Source organism: Aureococcus anophagefferens, assembly GCF_000186865.1.
Source record: "Aureococcus anophagefferens unplaced genomic scaffold AURANscaffold_6, whole genome shotgun sequence".
Lineage (NCBI taxonomy): Eukaryota > Pelagophyceae > Pelagomonadales > Pelagomonadaceae > Aureococcus > Aureococcus anophagefferens.
In genome coordinates this window covers 102,340-125,008 of record NW_008705566.1, presented here as the reverse complement: position 1 = coordinate 125,008, position 22,669 = coordinate 102,340, and the positions used below count along the sequence as shown (strand labels likewise).

At 72.2% G+C, this 22,669-nt stretch overlaps 6 protein-coding genes across 6 annotated transcripts; 4 read left to right on the top strand and 2 right to left on the bottom strand.

Moving 5' to 3' along the window:
* Positions 1-54: 54 nt before the first annotated feature.
* Positions 55-519, top strand: AURANDRAFT_62910 (hypothetical protein; the record flags this gene model as incomplete). Its single annotated transcript, XM_009037708.1, has 1 exon — positions 55-519. One exon carries the CDS (start codon positions 55-57, stop codon positions 517-519), a length of 465 nt encoding a protein of 154 aa, XP_009035956.1.
* A 979-nt stretch (positions 520-1,498) lies between these two features.
* On the top strand, positions 1,499-3,811 carry AURANDRAFT_62909 (hypothetical protein; the record flags this gene model as incomplete). The annotated part of the gene is made up of 1 exon (XM_009037709.1): positions 1,499-3,811. The coding sequence occupies one exon, from the start codon at positions 1,499-1,501 to the stop codon at positions 3,809-3,811; it is 2,313 nt and encodes a 770-aa protein (XP_009035957.1).
* A 3,752-nt stretch (positions 3,812-7,563) lies between these two features.
* On the bottom strand, positions 7,564-11,856 carry AURANDRAFT_62908 (hypothetical protein; the record flags this gene model as incomplete). The annotated part of the gene is made up of 1 exon (XM_009037179.1): positions 7,564-11,856. The coding sequence occupies one exon, from the start codon at positions 11,854-11,856 to the stop codon at positions 7,564-7,566; it is 4,293 nt and encodes a 1,430-aa protein (XP_009035427.1).
* Positions 11,857-12,282: 426 nt separating this feature from the next.
* Positions 12,283-12,894, top strand: AURANDRAFT_14928 (hypothetical protein; the record flags this gene model as incomplete). The annotated part of the gene is made up of 2 exons (XM_009037710.1): positions 12,283-12,330; positions 12,397-12,894. Coding segments are annotated over 2 exons (546 nt in total), but the record flags the coding sequence as incomplete, so codon positions are not given.
* A 472-nt stretch (positions 12,895-13,366) lies between these two features.
* Positions 13,367-15,198, bottom strand: AURANDRAFT_62907 (hypothetical protein; the record flags this gene model as incomplete). The annotated part of the gene is made up of 2 exons (XM_009037178.1): positions 13,367-14,851; positions 14,929-15,198. The coding sequence occupies 2 exons, from the start codon at positions 15,196-15,198 to the stop codon at positions 13,367-13,369; spliced, it is 1,755 nt and encodes a 584-aa protein (XP_009035426.1).
* Positions 15,199-15,428: 230 nt separating this feature from the next.
* AURANDRAFT_71254 (hypothetical protein) lies at positions 15,429-16,788 on the top strand (the record flags this gene model as incomplete). Its single annotated transcript, XM_009037711.1, has 1 exon — positions 15,429-16,788. The coding sequence occupies one exon, from the start codon at positions 15,432-15,434 to the stop codon at positions 16,770-16,772; it is 1,341 nt and encodes a 446-aa protein (XP_009035959.1).
* Positions 16,789-22,669: the final 5,881 nt, after the last annotated feature.

The window sequence follows — 22,669 nt, the reverse complement described above, 5'->3', positions numbered from 1 at the left end:
TCGACGCACCGCAACTGTCGACGCCGTCGACGCACCCTCGACTCGCACGCATCGATGGCCGGACAGGCGGCGAAGAAGGCGGCCAAGGCAAAGGCCGCGGCGCAGAAGCTGTACCTCCCCGTGCTGGCCGCCGTGAACCTCTGGTACGTCGCCGTGCGCCTCTACTTCCGGGGGGAAGCGGCGAACTCGCACTACGTCGCGCTCGGCGGCTGCGCCGTCGTCTACGCGCTGACCTACCCGACGGCCTGCGAGGCGTCGACGCAGCCCACGGACTCGCTCGCGTCGTACTTCTTCGACGTCATGGCGCTGACGATGATCGCGCAGTTCTTCGGCGCCCTCAGCGACAAGGCCTGGTACCTGCTCCTCGTCGTGCCGGCCTTCGCGGCCTACAAGGGCATCGCCTGGAAGTTCGGCGGGCCCGCGAAGCCCGCGGCGCCGCCGGAGCCCGAGGAGGACGCGGCCGACGCCAAGGGCAAGAAGGAGAAGAAGCCGAAGCGGAAGATGATGAAGGGGAGGTAAGCCGCGCGTGCTAAGGTGCCTGTAGCTACCTTCTTAGTCGTCGCGGTCGCTGCGCCAGAAGGCGAGGACGTGCGAGAAGACGTCGTCGGCTTAGGGCCGCGCGTGCTAAGGTGTCTGTAGCTATATTCTTAGTCGTCGCGGTCGCTGCGCCAGAAGGCGAGGACGTGCGAGAAGACGTCGTCGGGCGTCTTCAGGAAGAGCCGCTCGTGCGCGCGCACGCTCGACGCCGGCGCCGCGCGGCCGCGGTCGCGGAGGGCCGGGAGCCGCCGGCGGAGGGCGATGAGTTCCTTGCGCGGCGCGTTGAGCCACGGCAGCCAGCCGCCCGCGGCGCGGACGGCGGCGAGGAAGTCGGCCGCGGTCGTGTAGTTGTAGACTCGCGCTTGGGACTCGGGATCGTCGCCGTCGTTGTTGCGCGCGTCGAGCGACGCGCCGCGACTCAGGAGAAGCTTGCACATCTTGGGATTATTTTCCACGGCTGCGAAGTGGAGCGCGGTCTGGCTCACCATGTTGCAATCGTCGACTCGCGCGCCTGCGTCGAGCAGCAGGCCTGCTGCGTCATGGTGGCCGAAATAAGCGGCCATGTGCAGTGGCGTATTGCTGTTGTCAGGCAGACCCAAAGTTACGTCGGCGCCGCGTTCGATGAGATATTTCATGGCCGAGCACCAACCAAACTGAGCAGCAGTATACACCCGCGTCGCTCCAGATAAACCAGGCTCGATGTGCACAGCATTGGGGGCGGCGAATGACACTACAACGAGCGCGTCGAGGTCGCCGCTCGAAGCGTGATAGCTCACAGTTTGATTGATGAACGATTGTTCCCGCGGGCTGACCATCGTCGACCCCGGGGCTGAGAGGGGCAAGGTGAAGAATTGGTGAAGCCGCTGTTGAACGCCTTGCCAAAGCGATGCGCCTGCTCAGTCGCACTGCCGAGCGCTGCCATCTCCTCGATTGATTGCACTCGACCGCTGTCGTCGCAGCAATGGGCAAGAAGAAAGGCCGGGGCCGCGACGGCGGCCCGCGGACGCAGGCCGACGGGTCGCGCTGCATGGACTCGCGGCCGACGTCCGTGCAGCTGCTGTCGACGTGGACGGGCGACAGCGCGCCGTCGCTGCTCGTCGTCGCGGACGCGGAGCGCCTCGTCTTCAACGCGCCCGAGGGCTGGCAGCGGCTCTGCGTCGAGCACGGCGTCAAGGTCGCGCGCGTGAGTACGCTCTGCGTGACGGACCTGTCGCCGAGCGCCGTCGGCGGGCTGCCGGGCTACATGCTCACGGCGGCCGACGCGGGCTTGAAGTCCCTGCGGCTCTGCGGGCCCACGGGCCTCCAGGCCGTCCTCGCCTCGACGCGCCACTTCATGCGCCGCGACGATCTCTCGGTGGCCGTCGAGGAGGCGGCGCCGTCCGCCGCGGCCGCGCCGTGCCTCGGCGCCGCGGGCGGCGACCGCCTCGTGTCCGTCGAGGCCGTCGTCATCGAGAGCGACGGCGACGGCGGCGGCGACGGCGCGGCCGTCGACGGCGAAAACGCGGTCGACGACGACGGCGCGGCGCCGCCCGCGGCGAAGCGCGCGAAATCCGACGCGCCCCCGGACGCCGCGTCCGACGCGCCCCCGGACGCCGCGCCCGCCGCGCCACAAAGCACGCCGCCGCTGGTGAGCGCGTCCTACGTCTGCCGGACGCCGCGGGTCCTCGGCAAGTTCGACGTGAAAAAGGCCGCGGCGCTCGGCGTGCCGCCAGGGCCGCTCTTCGGCGCGCTCAAGCGCGGCGAGACGGTGACGCTCGCGGACGGCCGCGCCGTCGAGCCGTCCCAGGTCGTCGCCGAGTCGAAGGAGGGCGCCTGCTTCCTCGTGGTCCACTGCGCGTCCGCGGCCGCGGTCGCGAAACTCGCGGCCCACGCGGCGATCGCGCCCTTCTTGCGCGGCGCCGCGGCCCTCGACTGCGCCTTCCACCTGACGCCGCCGGCCGTGGCGACGACGGCGGCCTACGCGTCGTTCCTCGCGTCCTTCCCGGCGGGCGTCGCGCACGTCGCGGCGCACGCGACGCTGCCGTCGCCGTACGCGACGCAGCGCCGCGACGCGCGGCTCCTGCGGCGCCTCGAGCCGGCCTGCTACGCCGAGCCCGGCGGCGCCGGCGGCGCGGGTTTACGGGTGGAGGGCCGCGTCGTCGACGGCCGGCCCCTGCTCAAGTACGTCCTCGTGCCGCGCGACGGCCGGGGTTTGGACGCGTCCGAGGTGCCGGCGCCGGAGGCCGCGGACGCGGGCGACTGGGACGCGGCCGTGGCGCGGGGCGTGCTGGAGGCCGCGGCCAACATCGCCGCCGCGCGGGCGGCGGCGCCGCCGGACGCGCTGCGGGACGCGCGGGACGCGGAGCTCGTGTTTTTGGGAACGGGGTCGGCGATCCCCTCGAAGCACCGCAACGTGAGCGGCATCTACCTGCGCTGCCGCAACGCGCCGGGCACCGCGACGCCGGCGCCGCTCCCGGCGCCGCGCGAGCCCGGCGCGGGGCTGCTCCTCGACTGCGGCGAGGGCACGCTCGGCCAGCTCCACAAGGTCTACGGCGGAGCCACGGACGCCGTGCTCGCGGGCCTCGGCGCGATCTGGGTGTCGCACCCGCACGCGGACCACCACCTCGGCCTGCCCGCGCTCCTCGCCGCGCGGCGGCGGCTCGCGGCGCCGCCCGTGGCGCTCATGGCGCCCTGGCCCGTGCTCCGGTTCTTGGCGGACTACGGGCGCGCGTTTGCGGACGTCCGGGGCACGTACGAGCCCGTCGAGTGCCAGTGGATGGGCGAGCGCGCGCCGAACCCCGCGGCGGCGACGCTCCGGGAGACGCTGGGGCTCGAGGCCTGCTTCTGCGTGCCCGTCGTCCACTGCGCGCAGTCGTACGGCCTCGTCGTCCGGTCGGCGGACGGCTGGTCGCTCGCGTACAGCGGCGACTGCCGGCCGTCGCGCGAGCTCGCGGCGGCCGCGCGCGGCGCGACGGTCCTCGTCCACGAGGCGACCTTCGAGGACGAGTTCTGGGAGGACGCGCGCGCGAAGCGCCACTCGACGATCTCCGAGGCCGTCGCCGTCGGCGCGGACGCGGGCGCGGCGCGCACGGTGCTCACGCACTTCTCCCAGCGCTACCCGTCGATCCCCTACGTCGAGTCCGGCGACGACGGCGACCGGCGGCGCCTCGCGAGCGTCGTCCTGGCGTCGGACCTCATGCACGTGTCCTTCCCGCAGCTCGCCTGGGCGCCGACGCTCCTCCCGGCCCTCAAGCTCCTCTACGGCGAGGAGGAGCCCGCGGAACCCGCGGCGTAATCTCCTTTAGAGCTCCGAGAGCAGCGGCAGGACCCGCTCGAGGATGTGGCCGTAGTGGCTTGTCGGACTCCAGAGACCGCACACGCCCCGCTCCGACGCGAGCACGCAGTAGGCGCAGCACCGCCCGTCCCACGCCGACTCGCTGCGTTTCGGCGGCGTCGGGTCGAGGATGCCTTCGACGGCGGCGCAGAGGTCCGACTTCTTGCAGAAGGGCTCGGCGTGCTCGCCGCCGTCGTACGCCGAACAGTCGCAGTCCGCGCCGCTCGCGCGCATGCGCGCGTTCCACGTTTCGAGCGCGCCCGCGATGGACGCGGGCGTGAAGCGCTGCGTCGCGGGGTCGGCGAGCGCCCGCTTCGTGTCCTCCGGCGCGATGGCCGAGAAGTTCTGGCAGGCGAAGGCCCAGCCGTCGCCGCAGGCCGCCGCGTTCACGGGGCAGAGGTCGAACTTACAGACGCTCGGATCGCCGTGGCAGTAGGGCTCGCACTCCTCCGCGCGGCAGGACGAGCAGGTCACGTTGCCGCCGCGCTGGTCCGTGCACCACGAACCGCACACGAGGTTGTCGTATTGGTCGCAGTTCTTGCTGAGCGCGCGGCAGGCTGGGCTCTCCTGCTTTTCGTTGCACGGCGCCAGACACGCTTCGCTGTTGGCGCATTCCAGCGCGTCGCAGGAGCACGCCTCCCAGCTCTGCGTGTAGCATTCGTCGGCTATGGTGGCGCCTAGCACTGAGAGGGCGACGAGCAGGCTGCCCATTGCGCTTCTTCTTTTGTGTGAAGTATTCGTTGATCAATTGTTGATCCCAACTGGTTGATCGAAACTCCCGACGATGATGGCCGAGCAGCCCGATGCATTTCGATCTGCACCAGCCGATGCGCGGTCCGCGCTCGTCTGCACCGCCTTCGCGGGGGGCTGGTCATTCCCATGCCCGGGCTTCGTCGACGACCAGGATTGGCGGGCCCTCTGGGCTCTCGTGCGCGTGGGTCGCGCCTGGCGGGCGGCCTTCGGCGGTGCCCTGCGCCACCTGCCAGATCGCCTCGCGGCCAACGAGGCCGCGCTCGGCGCCGTGCTCGGCGCCGGTCCCGAGGTCGCGCGCCGGCTCGCCGCGGCGCTCGACGGCCTCGAAACCCCCGCGATCGCGGAGGTTCTGCCCATGAAGCGCCTGCCGCACGGCATCGGCCCGGTCTTCAGCGCCGCGGTCCTGCTTTCTGGTGTTTGCCGCCCGACCCCAACATCCAATTGGGAACTGCTCGTCCGAAACAAACCGAATTCCTGGCCGGCGTGCGTGACACTCATCAGGAAGGCCGGCGGCGCGCGCGCTCTCGTCGCGGCGCTGCGGGCCGCGAGCGCGGCCGCGTGCGGCTACCGGTCAGAAGACGATGGCCTTAAGCACTGGCTGGCGTTTCCCGTCGCCGAGGAAGTTTTCTCCGCCGTCGAGGACATCTGCGCCGAACCCTGGTTCAACGTCGAGGACATGAGGCGAAAATCGTCGGCGGGCGCCGCGCTTGTCGTTTGGATCGACGCGATGATGGACATGCAAGACCCCCACATTTCAAACCCTCAGACGTCTCGTCGCTACACGGTCGTCCGCTCGCGCCTCGCGGAGGTGCGAGACCGTTTCGCGTATGTCGCCGAGAGGCCGTTCGTCTGCGCGGAGTCGGGAAAGCGCTTCCGGACCTCATCGGAGCGCTCGGCGCACCGCGCGGACCTCCGCCTCAAGGCAAAAGCGAGAGCCGAGCCGTGGCGGCGGCCCGCGTCCGCGCGGCCGGCCGCAAGCCCGGCGTCCGCGCGTGCGACCGCGCGCCCCGCGTCCGCCCCGCGGCGAAGGCCCCCCGCGGCCCGCCGCCCGACGCCAGAGCAGGCGCGGCGCGAGGCCGCCCAACAGAAGCTCGGGGAGCGGCCGCGATGGCGGATCTAAGCTTGGAGAGAACTTCACAAAGCCAAAGTTACCTTAGACTAGTGTTGCACACCCAGAATGCTCGTGCAAAAGATTTTTTGTGCGCGTTCCGACGTCGGGCTGCCAACCACACACCTGCTGCGCATCATGGGCAGCGACAGCGACTCCGACGATGACGGCGACATCTGCCTGCACTCCATCGACCGCGACGGCGACCTGCTGCGGACGAAGAACTTCGGCGACAAGAAGAAGAGCCGCAAGAAGGCCAAGAAGAAGTACAAGCGCGCGAACAAGGCCGTCGTCTGGACGCGGAACGGGCAGGTGAAGCGGTGGAAGGGCCGCGACCGCCTCGTCATCTTCCTCATCGGCGTCGCCTACGGCAAGGACGAGTGCAACCTCGGCCCCCTCGACGACCCCGGCAGCGACCTCGCCATCTTCCGCGACGACCACGAGGAGGCGCGACGCCCGCGTCCGCGTTTCGCGGCCGTTTCGTGATGTGAGCGTGTGTTTCGTAGGACGACATCGACAGCGACGCGTCCGACGACGAGGAGGACGACGACAAGTGGGTCATCATCAAGGTCGAGAAGGACGCGGGCGGCATCCGCCTCGACGACTACGACAAGAAGAAGGTCGCCAAGAAGAAGCTGGCCAAGCTCGAGAAGAAGGGCCGCACGGGCATCCTCGTCAAGGGCGGCAAGGTCAAGGACGTGACCAAATCCGACAACGACCACGAGGAGAAGGAGGTCGTCTTCATGGTCGGCGTCGCCGTGGGCCGCGGCATGTTGAAGCGCGGCGACCTCGGGCCGCTCGACGAGGGCGGCCAGTACGACATCTTCGACGAGTCCGACGACGACTGGGGCTCCGCCTCGGACTCGGACTAGGCGGCCACCGAGCAAGCAAGCATCGGCCCGAAAACGCACGTCCCGAAAACGCACGAGGGGACGGGGGGCGACACCAGACCGCGACGCCGTCCAAGCGCGCGAGCATGGTGGCCTTAACCCCGCCAAATTGACGAGGGCGCTACTTACCCGACCCGTCGCGCGTGGGAAAAGGGCCGGGGGCCTAGGTCTTGGTGGAAGTCCGGGCAGCGATGGCGACCGCGCGCGCGCGCAGTGGCCGCGGTGTGCTCGAATCGATCTGTGATGCGCATCTCGACCTTGGCGGTCGCGTTCTTGCGTCCGATCTGGTCCATGGGTCCGTTCGACCTGCCTGGAGGCCCCAACACTAACGTGAGCAGCCCCTTGGCCAACCAGGTACACTCGATGACGCTGTGCGCCATGCAAGTCGTTCGAGGCCGCCGCGCGAATGGCTCCGGTCACGGCGCGGTCCATGGCGCGGCGCTGTGTTCGCCGACATACTAGAGCGTGGTACTCGCCGCTCGGCTGCGCGTGGTGCCACCCTGGGGCTGCCACAGAGGCGCTCGAAGCTGTGCCGCCACTGGGAATCGCCGCTCCGGCGCCCAAGCGTTCGTCGACACAGCCAATTCCCGCGAGCAGAGCACCTCCGGAGTCACCCATGGGTACGAGGTGTCCACCGCCGCCACCCTGACTCCAGGCGTCGCGCTCCATGGCCACGCGCGACGAGCCGGGCTGCCCCTCGAGGCGCTCCGGGGCTGCTGGATGCCGGCGGATTCGAATCCGACCAATGAAATGCTTGCATTATATCGATTTTGTCGATTTTCGACGCCTCCGAGCGCTCCGACCGCGTCGCCAGACGTCCCCACAAGTCCATTTACGCGCTCAGGGCGCTCACATCAGCCTATGCAGTGATTTGGCGACGTTCCTGGGCCTGCTGGGCCGAGTTTGAGGCCGGTGTCACCCCCCGTACGAGGGGTCCCATTAAACGCACGCCCCCAAACCCTCTAGACGCCCTCGTCGTGGGCGGCGGCGAGCTGGGCGAACTTGGACGCCGGGTCGGCCATGAGCGCGGCCGGCGCGCCGTCCTCGACGACGTTGCCGTCGTCGAGGACGAGGACGCGGTCGTAGTCCGCGATGGTGTTGATGCGGTGGGCGATGCAGATGACCGTCGAGTGCTTGAAGTTGGCGCGGATGGCGAGCTGGACGGCCTCGTCGAGGGCCTCGTCGACCGCGGACGTCGCCTCGTCGAGGAGCAACAGCTTCGACTTCCGGAGGCACGCGCGCGCGAGGCAGAGGAGCTGGCGCTCGCCGAGGGAGAAGTTGCGGCCGCCCTCCTCGACGGGCGCCCCCAGGGGGTCGTCGCCCGCGAGCTTGTCGTCGAGGCGCGCGTCGCGGAGCGCGTCGCGGACGTCGCCGTCCGCCGCGGCCGCGAACGGGTCGACGTTGAAGCGGACCGTGCCCGAGAAGAGCACGGGGTCCTGGGGGATCATGGACACGCGCGTGCGCAGGTCCGCGAGCTTGACGCTGAGCACGTCGACGCCGTCGAGGACGAGCTTCGAGCCCGGCGCGGGCGGCGCGAGGCGGAGGAGCGCGAGGAGGAACGACGACTTGCCGGAGCCCGTGCGGCCCACGAGCGCGAGCTTCGTGCCGCCGTCCACGGCGAAGTTCAGGCCCTTGAGCACGAGGGGCAGCTCGGGCCGGTAGCGCAGCTGCAGGTTCGTCACGGTCACGTCGCCCTTCGAGGGCCAGCCGTCGGGCGGGCCCGCGTGGCCGTCGGCCTCCGGCGCCGTGTCGGCGCAGTTGACGACGCGCTCCACGGCGACGGAGTTGTTCTCGAGGTCCGCGTTCGTGCGCACGAACCAATTGAGGGACTGGGTCACGCTCAGCGCGTAGGTCAGCGACAGGCCCGCCAGATAGGGCTTCGCGTCCGTCGCAACGGCCAGAAACGCCGCCGCGCCGGTCGTCAGCGTCCCGATGGCCTCCAAACGTACCGCGAGCCAGCGGTTGCAGGCCGTGCCGAGGAAGTAGGCCCGTAAGTTCTTGCGCAGCTTCGCGCCCTGGTCCGCCGCGAAGCGCTTTTCGGCGCGGAACGCGCGGATCGTCGACGCGCCGTCCAGAGCTTCGCCGAAGGCCACGAAGACCGGCGACCGGGACGTCGCATCCAACCGCTTGAGCTCGCGGACCGAGGGAATAAAATATTTCATGGTCCCGAAGTAGACGACGCCCAGCGGCAGGCAGACCGCGAGGAACCACGGAGTGGCGAACGCGATCGTCGCCATCGTCGCGACGCAACTCGTCGCGACCATGAGCCACATGGCGATGGTCACGGGCAGTTCCTCGTCGATGGTGTAGAGATCCTTGGAGAACAGATTCACGAGGCGCCCCGTGGGCGTGCCGTCGAAGAAGGCCATGGGCGCCTTCAAAAGCCCCGACAACAGCGACGCGTGGAGCTTCCGCGCGGCGCGCTGGCCCAGCAGCGACGCGACGTAGTAGGCGACGACGGACAGCGCGACGGCGACGGCCGACAAACCGACGTAGACCTCCAGACCGAGAGCCGAGCCGAGCTGGGGCCGCGCGGCCCAGTAGCCGAGCCACCAGGATCCTACGACCTGCGACGCCTGGTAGACGACCTGCGCGCAGACCACCAACAACGCCATGGCCGACCCGCCCGTGGCCATAAGGTAGGTGCGGCGCGTCGCCGCGGAGATCGTGCCCTTCTCGCGCTGCTCCGCCGCGGTCGCGCGCGGCGGCTTCTTCTCCGCGTCCAGCGTCGTGGCCTTGTCCTGCTCCTTGGCCTCGGCCTCGTCGCCCGCGAGGGCGCTGAGGTGTTCGCCGCTCGTCGACCGCTTCTGCCGCGCGGCGATGGCCGCGAGCGGGTAGCGCTCCGGGTCCGCGCGGCCGAGGTCGAGGAAGCCCTCCGGCGGGCCCGCGTAGTCCACCGTTCTCGAGCCCGCGCCGAGGCACACGACGGCGTCGCACTTGCGCAGCGTCGACAGGTTGTGCGTCACGAGGACGACCGTGCGGCGCAGCTGGTCGCGCAGGTGCAGCACGAGGTCGTCGAACAAAGCCGCGGCGACGTGCGCGTCGACGGCGCTCAAGCAGTCGTCGAGCAGGTAGACGTCCGCGTCCGCGTAGAAGGCCCGCGCGAGGGCGACGCGCTGCTTCTGGCCGCCGCTCAGGGTCAGCCCCTTCTCGCCGATCTCCGTCAGATCGCCGTCCGCGAGCGCGGCCAAATCCGCCGTCAGCGAGCACCGGCGGATCGCCTCGTCGTAGCGCGCGCGGTCCATGGGCTGGCCGAAGAGCACGTTGGCGCGGAGCGTCGCGTTCTGGATCCACGCCGACTGCGCCGCGTAGGCCACGGACCCCTCGACGCCCAGGGACCCGCGCGCGCAGACGGTCTCGCCGAGGAGCGACGCGAGCAGGCCCGACTTGCCCGCGCCCGTCTCCCCCACGACGGCGCAGAGCGCGCCGCGGGGCACCTCGAGGTCCACGCCGCGGAGCAAGGGCGTCGCGGCGGCCCCGGGCCAGTCGACGTCGGCCCCGCGGGCCCAGACGGCCGCGGACGCGTCCCGGAGCGGGTTCGACGCGCCGTCGACGGGCGGCAGCGGCACGACCTCGGGGGCGCCGAGGAAGGTCCCCAGGCGCTCGACCGACAGGCCCGCCTCGACGGCGGACCCGATGGCCCGGGGCACCATCATGAGCGGGAAGCGGAGCACGTTGAACAGCGCGAGCGTCGTGTAGACGCGCGCGACGTCGAGCTCGTTGCCCGTCAGCACGTACAACGTGAAGGTCGCGACGGCGACGACCGTGGGCACGACGGAAAACACGCAGCGGCTCACGATGCCCGCGAGCTTGTACTTCCACAGCGCCGCGAGCTCGAGCTCGCGGAGCCGGTCGAGCTCCTCGCCCAGCGGCGGCTCCCAGCCGTACAGCTTCACGATCTTCATGCCCGCCAGGGCCTCGGACTGGAGCTTGATGCGCCGGTCCTTGTACTCGAGGACGACCTTCTGGTAGTCCCGCGTCACGAGCACGATGCGCTGCGTCACGGGCATGAAGATGAGCATGACCGCGAGTCCGCCGAAGGACGCCGGGCCGAGCTGGCCGTAGAGCAGGTAGAGCGTCGCGACGATCTGGTAGACGCCGGACACGATGGTGAACATGTAGGTCATGTTGTCCTGGAGGCGCTGCGCGTCGACGGACATCAAATTCGTCACGAGCGCGCCCTCGTCCTCCGCGCCCGCGGTCCGCGCGACGAGCGCCTTGTCGAAGACCAGGGAGATCGCCGCGGACTTCAGGCGCATGCCCGTGCGGTACGTGCGCTGGAAGTACTGGTGCAGGAACGCCGTCGCGACGACGGCGTTGATCGTCAGCGCGGCCGCGAGCCGGTACGCGAGCGCGTGGTCGTCGGCCAGCGCCTTGAGCAGCCGCGACAGGAGCACGGGCACGGCGAGCTGCGTCGTGTCGTAGACGAGCTTGAAGACGCCGCCGCCCAGGAAGTAGGGGCCGAACGCGCCGCACAAGGCGCCGAGCAGCGGCACCCTGGGCTGCTCCGTGCCCCCTCTCTTCGCGAGCTCGGCGCGCAGCTTCCCGGCGACGCGCGCCGGGTCGTCGTCGCGCGTCAGCGGGAAGAGGTCGTCGCTCTCCAGGGGCCGCTCGTAGCCCGTCGCGAGCAGCGGGCTCATCCACGCGAACGAGATCGCGGAGAGGAAGCCCGCGGCGTCCTCCGGCGACTCGACGTCCTCCTCCCCGTCCGAATCCTCCAGGAGCGCGTAGTCCGTCGTCGCGAGCTTGCCGCGCGGCGCGCCGCGCCGCGCGCCCGCGTTGACCAGCGCGTAGAGCGCGAATCCGACGAACGCCGCCGCCGCGTAGGCGACGGCCACGTACCGCGCGGCCGCCGGCGTCCCGCGGAAGACGGCGGCCTCCCAGATCGCGGAGGAGGCGACGGCCAGCCAGGCGAGGCGCGTGGCCGTGGCCTCGCGCAGGCCGCGCCGCGCCTCGTCGAAGCCGAGGAGGCCGCACAGCGCGCACGCGCCCGCCGCCGCGACGCCGCGCGCGAGCCACGCGGCCCTGGCGCCGCCGCCGCCAAAGGCCGCGGCGACGCCGTCGCCGCGCGGGAAGCAGACGACGGACGCGACGCGGACGATCAGCGCCGCGACGGCGAACGCCAGCCGCGCGACGTCGAGGGAGCCGACGCCGCGACCCGAGGAGGGGCCCTTTTTGTGGGTCACGTGGGCGAAGACGGCGGCGAGGGCCACGACGGGCGCGTAGACGAGGTGGACCGTTGGTATGATGAGCATCGTGCTTGTGAGTGGACCTCTTCACCAGCGTGTGGCTGGACTTCCCGCTTTGCCGCAGGCCCAGCGCGGCACCGTCGCAGCAACATCACCGCGACACGCATCGCTGGCCTTGCCATCGACTTCCTCAGCCAAAAATGCCGAGCCCGCACCAGCATCGATATCGCGCAGCCGATAGCTGCTCCTTAAATAAAATAAGGGCGGCCGCGAGGCACGCGCGGTGGCGAGGGCTTCGGCCGATCATGAGCGACAGCGCGAAGAAAGCGAAGCGCTCGCCGCTGTCCGCCAACGGGGCCGACAGCTTCGACCAGCCGACGGTCGATGAGCATTTGCCGCTCAACCCCGTCTTCTCGGGCATCGCGCGCCGCGGCGCCGCCTACAGAAAAACTGCTCTCACGCGCGCGCGCGCAGGCGGCCGTGAGCGTGAACCCGCCGATCTACACGGTCCAGAACTTTTTAACCGAGGAGGAGTGCGACGTCCGCGCTTCCGCGTCCGGAAACCACGAAACCCCAGCAGCCTCCAAAATCACATCGAACCATTAGGCCCTCATCGACAGCGCCAAGGACCACATGACGCCGGCGCCCGTCGTCGGGCCGGGCAACGGCGAGGTGAGCGTGTCGCGGACGAGCAGCACGTGCTACCTCGCGCGCGAGGACCTGCCGTCCGTCTGCACCAAGGTCTGCGCCTTGACGGGCAAGCCGCTGGAGCACCTGGAGCTGCCCCAGGTGGGCCGCTACCGCGGCGGCGAGTTCTACAAGCCCCACTACGACGCCTTCGACACGTCGTCGGCCGACGGGCGCCGCTTCGCGCAGAACGGCGGCCAGCGCGTCGCCACCGTCCTGGTCTACCTCAACGACGTCGAGCGCGGCGGCGAGACGTCCTTCTCCAAGCTCGGCGTCCGCATCAAGCCCCGCAAGGGCAACGCCCTCATCTTCTTCCCCGCGACGCTCGACGGCGTCCTCGACCAGAACTACCTCCACGCGGCCGAGCCCGCGGTCGACCCCAAGTGGGTCTCCCAGATCTGGATCCGCCAGCGCGCCTACAACGGCCTCGCCTCCGTCCGCATCGCGCCCATCTGAGCCGGCGCGCCGCGGCGCGCGCGCGAGCGCGGCCCCCGTTTTCCTCCCCGCTCCCCCGCCCTTTTGGTTTCCCCCGGCGGCCGCTCCGCGGCCGCCCTTTAACACTTGCACAAGACGCTTCTTCTTCTGCCGCGGCGGCGTCGCTCGTGGCGCCGCTGCTCGTGGCGCCGCCCGGCCGAATTCGAATTCGAAACACCCACCCCCGGGCAGCGCCTCGAAACATACAACTTTACCGAGGTTGGGGTCGTGTGCGGGGACATGTGCGGAGGTATGTGGGACAGACAAACATGGTGGCGGTGGATGCATGATGAAGGTGCGGCGGCCGCGGTGGCCGAGGTGAGTCTTCCGTGTGTGTTTGGGGTCAGTGGGGGGGCGGATGTTTTTTCTTTCCGAGCGACGGCGGATGTATGTGGTGGCGGGGAACAAGACTGTCTCAGGGCGACGTGGCGGCCTCGCCGTTGAAGCTCCAGTCGGGCGCGCCGACCGCGCGGCCCCCGAGCGGCGGGCCGTCCGCGAAGAAGGGCACGCCGTCGACGGGCCGGTTGTAGGCGCCGGAGAAGGGCGACGTCGGGCTGTGGGGCTCGATGCGGCGCGGCCCGCCGTGGGGCGCGCCGCCGCGGCGCGCCTCGAGGGCCGCGTGGCGCGTCCAGGGGTCCGCGCGCAAATCCTGCGCCGGGTTGTCGTCCGACGACACGCGGTTCACGTACTGCGTGCCCGGCGGCACCGCGGCCCACTCCTGGTAGGTGAAGGGCGCGGGCGCGACGATGGGGCCCGGGCTCACGAGGTGCCGCGACCGCGGCGCCGCCGCGTAGAGCGCCGTCGACGCGGCCGCCGGCGCGGCCGGCGCCGCGCCCGGCGCCGCGGGCCGGTACGCGTCGAGGGACCCGCCGAAGGGCGAGCCGAGCTGGCCCGGCACGGACCCGAGGCCGGCGAGCTGGCCCGGCACGGACCCGAGGCCCGGCACGGACCCGAGCTGGCCCGGCGCGGCCGCGGGCGGCGGCCGCGGCGGGCTCCGCGAGTTCCGCGCCTGGCGCTGCGCCGCTCGGCTCTGGCTCCGGTTCATGGCCGGCTGCTCCTGGGGCGGCCGCGGCGGGCTCCGGGACCCGCGCGCGTGGGGCGCGCCGCGGCGGCCGTCGTTGCCGGGGGGCAGCGACGTCGGTAGGGCGCTCTGGGACGCGCGCGGCGGCGACCGCTTCCGGAGCTCGCGCGCGCTGTGCGCGAACTGGCACGTGCCGCTGGCCTCGAAGGGGCAGTGGCCCGCGAGGAAGTACTTGCAGAGCTTCGTGAACCGCTTCTGCTCCAGCGCGGCGCGGAGCGCGGCGCCCGACGCGGCCGCGGACGCGGCGGCCGCGTCGCTGCCCGGCGGCGCGGCGCCGCCGAGCACGCCCGCGGCGACGAGCACGGGCGCGGCGTTGTTCGCCGGCGGGAAGGCCCCCAGGGGCTGGAAGGCCGGCGGCGGCGTGATGCGGTTCGCGCGCGCGGCCGCCGGCGGCGCCTGGCCCGGCGCGGCGGGCGGCCACGCCTGCGGCGGCGCCTGCGCCGCGTCGCCGAGGCCGCCCGAGAAGGCCGGCGCGGCGGCGTTCGCCGCGGGCGGGTAGACGCCCGGGCCCGCGCCGTTGCCCCCGTCCAACGGCGCCCGGAGCTCGTCGTTGCTGTGGGCGAACTGGCACGTGTTCGTCGCCGCGTAGGGGCAGTGGCCCGCGAGGAAGTACTTGCAGAGCCGCGTCTTGAAGCGGCGCGCGCTGAGCATGCGCTCGGGCGACGCCAGGGTCGCCGGCGGGCTCCGCAACTCGTCGACGCCGTGGGCGAACTGGCAGCGGCCCGCGGCGGCGAAGGGGCACTCGCTGAGCGCGTAGCGGCACGGCCGCGTCTTGTACTCGGCGGCCGCGTGCGTGGACGGCGGCCGGAGCTCGTCGACCTGGGCGGGGGGCGGGGGCGGGGGTCGTGTTTCGCGAATTTGGGGGGGGAGAAACAAAAGACCCCGGGGCGGCGCACGGAGTGGGCGAAGAAGCAGCGCGCGCCGTGCGGGCAGGATCCGGACGCGAGGTAGACGCAGAGCCGCGTCTTGAAGTGGCGGACGTCGATGGGGGGCACGCCGTCCTCGGGCGGCCGGGCATTCGCCTTCTCGTAGCTCGGGACGAAGGGCGGCGCCGTCGCTTGCGGCTCCCCCGTGAACTCGTTGTAGGGCGGGATGAAGCTCACGGCGTCGAAGGCCAGGGCCGCGTCGTCGATGAGGGTGTCGTCGGCCATGGCGTCCAGGCGCATGGAGCGGCGGGGCTGCCTCGAAGCGCGGGCAGGCTCGGGTCGCCGGGGCGCCGCCTCAGACGCTGACGCCGGCAGCGTCGCCCATGTCCTCCAGTATGATGCGAGAGACGAGCGTCGATGTAGATATGGACGATAATTGCTCGATCCGTTTCGCTAAAGCGTTGACGCAAACCAATAACTACTGCGGCACCGTGAAGGGCAATACCACTGCAATCAACAGAGCTCATCGCCCGATGTCGAGCTTCGGCCTCGGTGAGACCTTCGCGCCGGCCAAGTCCAGCGGCAGCGCCTCGGCCCTCTTCTCCGGCGGCGGCGCGCCGGCGCGCGCCGCCAAGGCCGCGCCCGCCAAGGCGGCGTCGAAGAAGGGCTACGACGATGCCGTGGACCGCGTGCTGGCCAAGGGCAAGAAGCGGCGGCGGCCCGACGACGACGGCTTCGTGACGGCGACGGCGGAGCTCGCGGCGCGCGTGAACGCGGCGCCGAAGAAGGCCAAGGCGCCGGCGCCGGCGAAGCCCGCGGCGGCGGCGCCGAAGCCGAAGGCGCCGAAGCCCGCCGCGGCCGCGGCGCCCGCGCGCGAGGACGAGGACCGCACGGTCTTCGTGGGCAACGTGCCCACGGAGGCCACGAAGAAGCAGCTGCGGACCTTCTTCAAGACCTTCGGCGCCGTCGCGACGGTGCGGACGCGGTCGCTGCCGACGGCCGGCGTCAAGGTCGACGACGCGGGCAACGACGCGCTCGTGAAGCGCGTCTGCGCCCAGAAGCACCTGCTCAGCGACGCGAAGCGCACGATGCACGCCTACGTCGTCTTCGAGACGGCGGACGCCGCGGCCGAGGCCGCGCGCGCGGCGAACGGCGCCGTCTGGCCCGGGCCGGCCGCGGGCGCCGCGGGCGCCGAGGCCGCGGCCTACGTCGCCGGGGAGGCGCCCGAGGTGTTCCACCTGCGCGTGGACCTCGCGTCGGGCGCGCGCGACGACGACGCGCACCTGCGCACGGCCTTCGTGGGCAACGCGCCGCGCGATCTGACCGAGGAGGGCCTCCGGTCGCTCTTCGCGGCGCACCTCGCGGAGCTCGGCGGCCACGGCGCCATCGACAACGTGCGCGTCGTGCGCCGCAAGGAGGACCACCTCTGCATCGGCGTCGCCTACGTCATGCTCCGCGACAAGGCGACGCTCGGCGCCGCGCTCGAGCTCGACGGCGCGCTCTACGCGGAGCGGCCCGCGGCGAAGAAGCGGCCCCTGCGCGTCAAGACCTGCGGCAAGCGCACGAAGGCGAGCCTGGCGCCCGAGGAGCGCTCGCAGAAGCCCGCCAAGGCCGCGCCGTCCGACCGCGGCGCGAAGCGGCGCCTCGAGAAGAAGGCGCTCCGCGCCGCGAGCCGCGCGGCCAAGGCGGGGGCGGGCGCCGCCGCGCCGCGGCCCAAGGGCAAGGCCGCCGCCGCGCCCAAGCCCTGGCAGGGCAAGAAGGCCGGCGACGCCGACGCGGCCAAGGCGAAGAAGGCCACGGACGCGAAAAAGAAGAAGCGCAAGGCCAACCCGGACGCGGGGAAGAAGTTCGTCGGCAAGAAGCCCAAACCCTAAACACACGTATTACATGAACTTCGACCAACTATCGTCGTCGTCGTCGTCGACGGCGGCGTCGTCGGCCTCGCCGCGCGCGGCCAGCGCGAGCCGCCGCTTCGCCTCGAGGGACGCGAGCGCGTCGGCGTGCGTACCTAGGACCCGGGCGGCTCCGCCAGCATCGTGGGTACAAGACGCGGGCCGCGCGCTCTCGAGCTCCCGGAGCTCGGCCGCGAGCCGCCGGTCCGCGTCGTCGGGAGGTTTCGCGCCGGGGACGGGCTTCGCGCTCCGCGCGAGCGCCGCGAGCTCCGCGACGGCCGCGCCCAGCTCCGCCACCTAGCATTACGAGCTGTTTTGCGGCTATGATTCAGCGGACGCCGGTCGCCGACGTTCGCTTTTTGTTTCTCCCAGTACTCCTCGGGTCCCGACGACACGTCCGCGACGGTTTCGTGCGGCGCTACCCGTCGCCATTGGTGCAGCGGTCGCGCCGCCCGCTCGTCGTCGTCCTCGTCATCGCTCCAGACGACGGCGCTCTCCTTCGGCGTCGACGACGGCGCGCTAGCGCCATCATCCGAGTCCATCTCCCAACGAAAGCGGGCTGCCCTCCCGGCGCGCCCCCGCTACGCCGCGCACGCTTCAACGAGCCGTCCGATAATGATTCGCGCTCAACCGAGCTCCCTCGCGCGCCGCCTCTTCGTCACATTAACTAAGCCCTACGCGCCGCGCCGGCTACGGCCGCGCGGAGCGGACGTCGGCGCCCCGCGCTCGCGCTCGCGCGGCGCTACGCGCCGAGCGAGTCGTAGCACGAACAGGAACCTGCGGACGACGCATGGAACGCACCGAGAGACACGACCAAGGGACGCTGGCCCGCCCCGGCAAGCCGGGGGCGGTGGGACGCGGCACAGTCGTTGTCGTCGACGCCGCCCTCTTGCCTCTGCTCGTAGGACATGCGCGATTTCGTGATGTTGTTCTGCTTCGCGTACTGGTCCATGACCTCGGCGATGGGCGTGCCCTTGACGACGCGCACGGACGCGATGTCGCCCGACTGCGGGGGCGCGGCTCGGCGGGCGGCGGGGCGCGCAACGGGCGGCGCACCTTGCGGTTGTGGATGCGCACGGTCACGTACTTCTCCTTGGCCCCGCTGGGCGTGGCGCCGTTCGCCGGCGACGTGGGCGTGCCCGGCTCCGGCATCGCGCTCGGCGCGGCTCAAAGCGGCCGGAAACGCGGCGGTGCGGCGCCGCGCAGGGCGGGGCAAGAAGGGCTGGTGATGGCAGCCCCACTCCAAGGGGTAATAAATAGTATGGGGTGGCAGCTCAACGAGATTATGTTGCGCGAGCTCCTCGTACTGCAACCCATCGTTTTGGGGCAATGTTGACGACTTTTGGCCGGGGACTTTTCGACGCCGCCGTCGTCGACGCGGCCCCAGACGGACCGCAGCGGTATTCGCTCCCCCGCGAAGGCGCCCGCGACAAGACTTACGCGTCCGGGCGGTTCGGGTCCGGTGGAAGGAAACCGAGGCGCGCTGGAGGGCACCGTGTCCGGTTTGGCGCCACGCGAGGAAGGGGGTTTTGGGGCAGCTCTTGGACGTGTTCGCGATGATGATGGTCGTGGACCGTCTGCTGGCGCTGCAGAGCCCTTCGTTGGTACCTATGGATGGGCTCGAGCATCTCAGGACACGAAAAGTTCTCGACCTCGAATGCCCGCACGCTGCCCGAGAAACTGTGTTGCGACACCGTCGGCGCCGGGGCTGCGCAGGCTCTGAGATCGTGGGAAAAGTGTGTCCTGAAGGTTTCGAGCCCCCCGCGGGTACCCATAGGGCGCCTCCAACCTCTAAGGACAAGAAAATATCGCACACTCGACTCACACCGCCGCCCTCTCGTCCCGCCGCCGAACAACCGTCGCGCTCGCGAGCCAACGCAATGATCTCAGCAGCCCAAATTCGCTGCCCCGCCCCGTCGAAGGGTTCCGCAGCCGCGCCGCGCCGCGCGACCCGCCATCGTTGCACTCAGCCCGCGCGCTGCGGCGTGGAAGAAGAAAGAAAACGCTAGCGGCGGCCCCGAGTAGTACGAGGACCTCGCGTTTCGCCTGCCACCCCATCTAGATTTATATCCCCTTGCCCACTCGAGCCGATTTTATGGCTGTGATCGATATAGAGGCCAAAATTGCAGGTCCGTATCGAGAGCTCCGTCGCTCTCCTTGCGCCCTCGCTCGGCCTCAGCAATTTGGGCGCCCGCCGCCGCGTGCGTGGAAGAGGGGCCGTCCCCCGGGTGAAAGCGGCCTCCGAGGCCGTCCCCCGGGCGAAAAAGATGCGGAAGAAAAGGAAGCTCGACGAGAGCGAGGAGGGCGCGCGCGCCGAGAGCGCGAGCTGCGCCGAGGCCGTCGTGCGCGACCTCGACGCCTGCGAGATCCACGTCGTGACCTTCAGCGCCCCGGAGTGGCACTTCGACGCCGCCGAGGCGGCCATGCTCCTCAAGAGCGCGCTCGCGCCGACGCACTCCAAGTCGGCCTTCTCCGTCGTGTCGACGGACACGCGCGGCGCGCCGCCGCGTCCGAAACCCCCCGCCCCCCCCCTTCGACCCCCCCCCGGTCACCCCCGTGTGTTTCCTTAGGCCGCGCCTGGTTCGCGAGCGCGTCGGCGGCGGCGCGCGCGGCGACGCTCGAGGGCGTCGCGCTGCGCGCGTCGCCCGACGGCCTCTCGGCGACGGCGCGCGCGGCGAAGACGACGGTCGGCGCGGTCGCGCTGGAGCTGAGCGGCCGCGGCGCCGAGGGCGAGCGGCTGCTGGCCGAGCCCGTGCGGTCGGCGGCGACGACGCTGCGGGCCGCGGACGCGGCGCCGGGCGAGCGCGACGACGCGAGCGACGACGACGACGGCGACGACGGCGACGGCTGCGTCTGGGCGCTCAGCGCGCCCGCGCTCGGCGACGGGCCGCCGGAGACGGTCGTCGTGCGCGCGCCCGACGAGGCGGCGGCGCTGTCCAAGGCCGTGTGGCGCCTCGTGCGCCGCGCGGCGGCCGCCGCGCCCGGCGGCGAGGCCGCGGCGCGCGAGGACGTCCGCGAGGCGCGGCGCGCGGCGCTGCTGGCGCACAACGCGGACACGGCGCCGGCGCGGGCGCTGGTCTGGGACGCGCCGCGGCCGCCCAAGTTCGACGCGAAGCTCGAGAAGTGGACGCTGCCGCCGGCGGACCGCGACGGCGACGCGCCGCCGGCGCCCAAGGGGCCCAAGTCGCCGCCGACGATCCTCGCGCCGGACCCGGGCCCGCGCTGCGCCTGGACGGCGCGCCGCGCCGTGAAGCGCAGCGCATTCCTGGCGCTGCACCGGCGCCGCGTCGCGGAGCGGAGCCTCCGGGCCGAGGAGGTGCTCGAGACCGTCGTCGACGCGGGCGGCTCGCGGTGGACGCTGAGCCTGGACGCGCGGCGCCCGGAGAAGGCGCCGAACGCGCGGGACTGGGACGACGACGACGACGACGACGCGAGCCTCGGCGGCGGCACGGGCGCGCGGGGCGCGCGCGGCGCGCGGAACCCGAACCGCGCGCGGTCGTGCGACGACGCGAGCGACCTGGGCGTCTACGCGCGCTGCGACTTCGCGGGGCCCAGCGGCGCGCGGCCCTTCGGGGCCTGCTGCGAGGCACGCTTCGCCTTCTGCGTCGTCGAGAACCTGGACGAGCCGACGGCGCCGGCGGCGCGCGCGCGCCTCGCGGGCTGCGCGGGGTCGCGCGCGGCGTCGTGGCTCTTCCGGGGGCGCGAGCTCTACGAGGACCAGTCCGTGCCGCCCCTGCCGGCGCGGGGCTTCGCGCGGCTCGTGCTCGGCCTCGGCGGCGACGCGGGCGGCCGCGACGACGACGACGCGGACGACGCGGACGACGCCGCGACGTTGGAGCCGGAGGATTTCGACGATCTGGAGCCCCAGGTCGCCGGGGAGCTGGCGGAGGACGACCCGCGGCCGCGCCACAGCAGCGTGGAGTCGCGCGCGTCGCGCGCGCCCGCGCCCGTCGGCGGCCGCAACCTCTGGTTCCTCCGCGACGTCCGCGAGGAGGACATGGCCGGCGACGACGACCCGGAGTTGATTGTGTGCGCGTCCGTGCTCGTGTCGCGGCGGGCCAAGGGCGCGGACACGTGGCGCCTCGTGCGCCGGTGCTGCGCGGAGCGCGCGTCGGGCTACTCGCCCGCGACGCTCCGGCCCCAGAACCTGTGGGCCTTCCTCTGCCGGGCCATCCGCTGGGGCGACGTGGAGTGCACCAAGGCCATCGCGCGCCAGATCCAGGCGGAGTCGGGGGGCGACGCGTCGCGGGGCATCCTCCGGTGCGGCGCGGCGTCCGTCGGCGACGGCAAGGACGGCGGCCTCGGCGGGCTGCTGGGGTCCGCGGGCGCGGAGAACCAGCACTACTCGGCGCTCCACTGGCTCGGCAACTGCGACGACTCGAACTTCGACCGCGAGGGCGCGCCGGAGGCCTTCGCGCCGAAGTACGCGGAGATTGTCGCGTGGCTCCGGAGCGTGTGCGGCGCCGAGGCCTTCGAGGCGGAGATCAACGGCAACGGCCACGCGGGGGCGAAAGCTCGCACGTCGACGCCCCTGGCCTTCGTCGCCGGGTCCTGCGGCGAGAAGACGCGCAAGTCGAGCCGGCTCGCGGTCGCGGCGCTCCTCAAGGCCGGCGCGGACCCCTGCCGGCCGGCGTCGCGCAACGAGCCCCGCGACGCGTCCGTGTCCACGGAGCGCGGCACCTACGTCGTCGCCCGCGCGTTGTACGCCGAGAACCGCGACATCGCGCGCGAGCTGCTCAACGCGCTGTTCGGCCTCGCGTCGTTCGCCAAGGGCATCGCGCCCGTGGACGCGCGCGACGCGTACGCGGTCGTCGCGGACGCCGTCGACGTGCTGCTGTCCAAGGCCGACGAGGTCGTCGTCGCTTCGGGCCTCGAGACGCTGCTCGACTACGCGCCGGAGACGCGCGAGGCGACGCTCGCGGCGTTGAGGAAGCGGCACGCGGACGCCGTCGGCCGCGACGCGGACCGGTCCCCCGTCCACGAGCTCGTCGCCTGCGCCCTGCGCATGGAGACGAACCCGTCGGCGAAGCAGCGCAAGCGCGCGGACCTGCCGTCGACGATCGAGCGCACGCTCGCGCTCGCGGCGCGTTTGGTCAAGGAGGAGCGGCTCGCGCTGCGCCACGCGCGCGGCGGCGAGCGCGTGCGCCTCTACCTGGAGGCCTTCACGCGGCGCGTGGCGAAGCGGCTGGAGCGCGAGGAGCTCCAGAGCCTCGAGGCCGAGGACGGCGACGCGGCGCGGCGGCGCCAGGCCGAGGCGGACGCGGCGCTCTTCGACGGCTGGACGAGCTCCGAGGACGAGACGGAGAAGAAGGGCGGCAAGAAGAAGGCGAAGAAGAAGGGCAAGAAGGCCAAGAGGGAGAAGCAGGCGTCGCCGAAGCAGGAGGCCGCGCCCGCGCCGCCGCCGGCGCCCGCGCCGCCGCTCGAGCTCGACGAGTCCGGCGACGACGACAGCGACCTGGAGGCCGAGGAGCCGCCGGACGACGACGACACGGTGGAGCCCGCGGAGGCGCCGCCGCCCGCGGCGCTCACGGAGGAGGCGCGCGCGGCGGAGCGGCTCCGCGCGCTCGTGTCCGCCTACGCCGCGGACCCGGGCAAGGTCCTGAGCTCCGCGGACGCCGACGAGCTCGGCGCCTGCCGCGACCTCACGCGGGGCTGCGAGGGCTCGGCGCGGGACCGCCAGGCGGCGAAGCGCATCCTGCGGAAGAAGCGCGACGCGAAGCCGGTCCCGGAGCCCGCGCCGCGGTCGCCGCCGGCGTCGCCGCCCAAGGCCCGGGCCCGCGGCGGGCCGGGGTCGCCGGGCCGCGCGGCGACGCCGCCGCGCGCGGCGCCGGCGTCGCCGGACCCGCGGCGCCGCGGCGCGGCCGCCGCGGCGCCGGCGC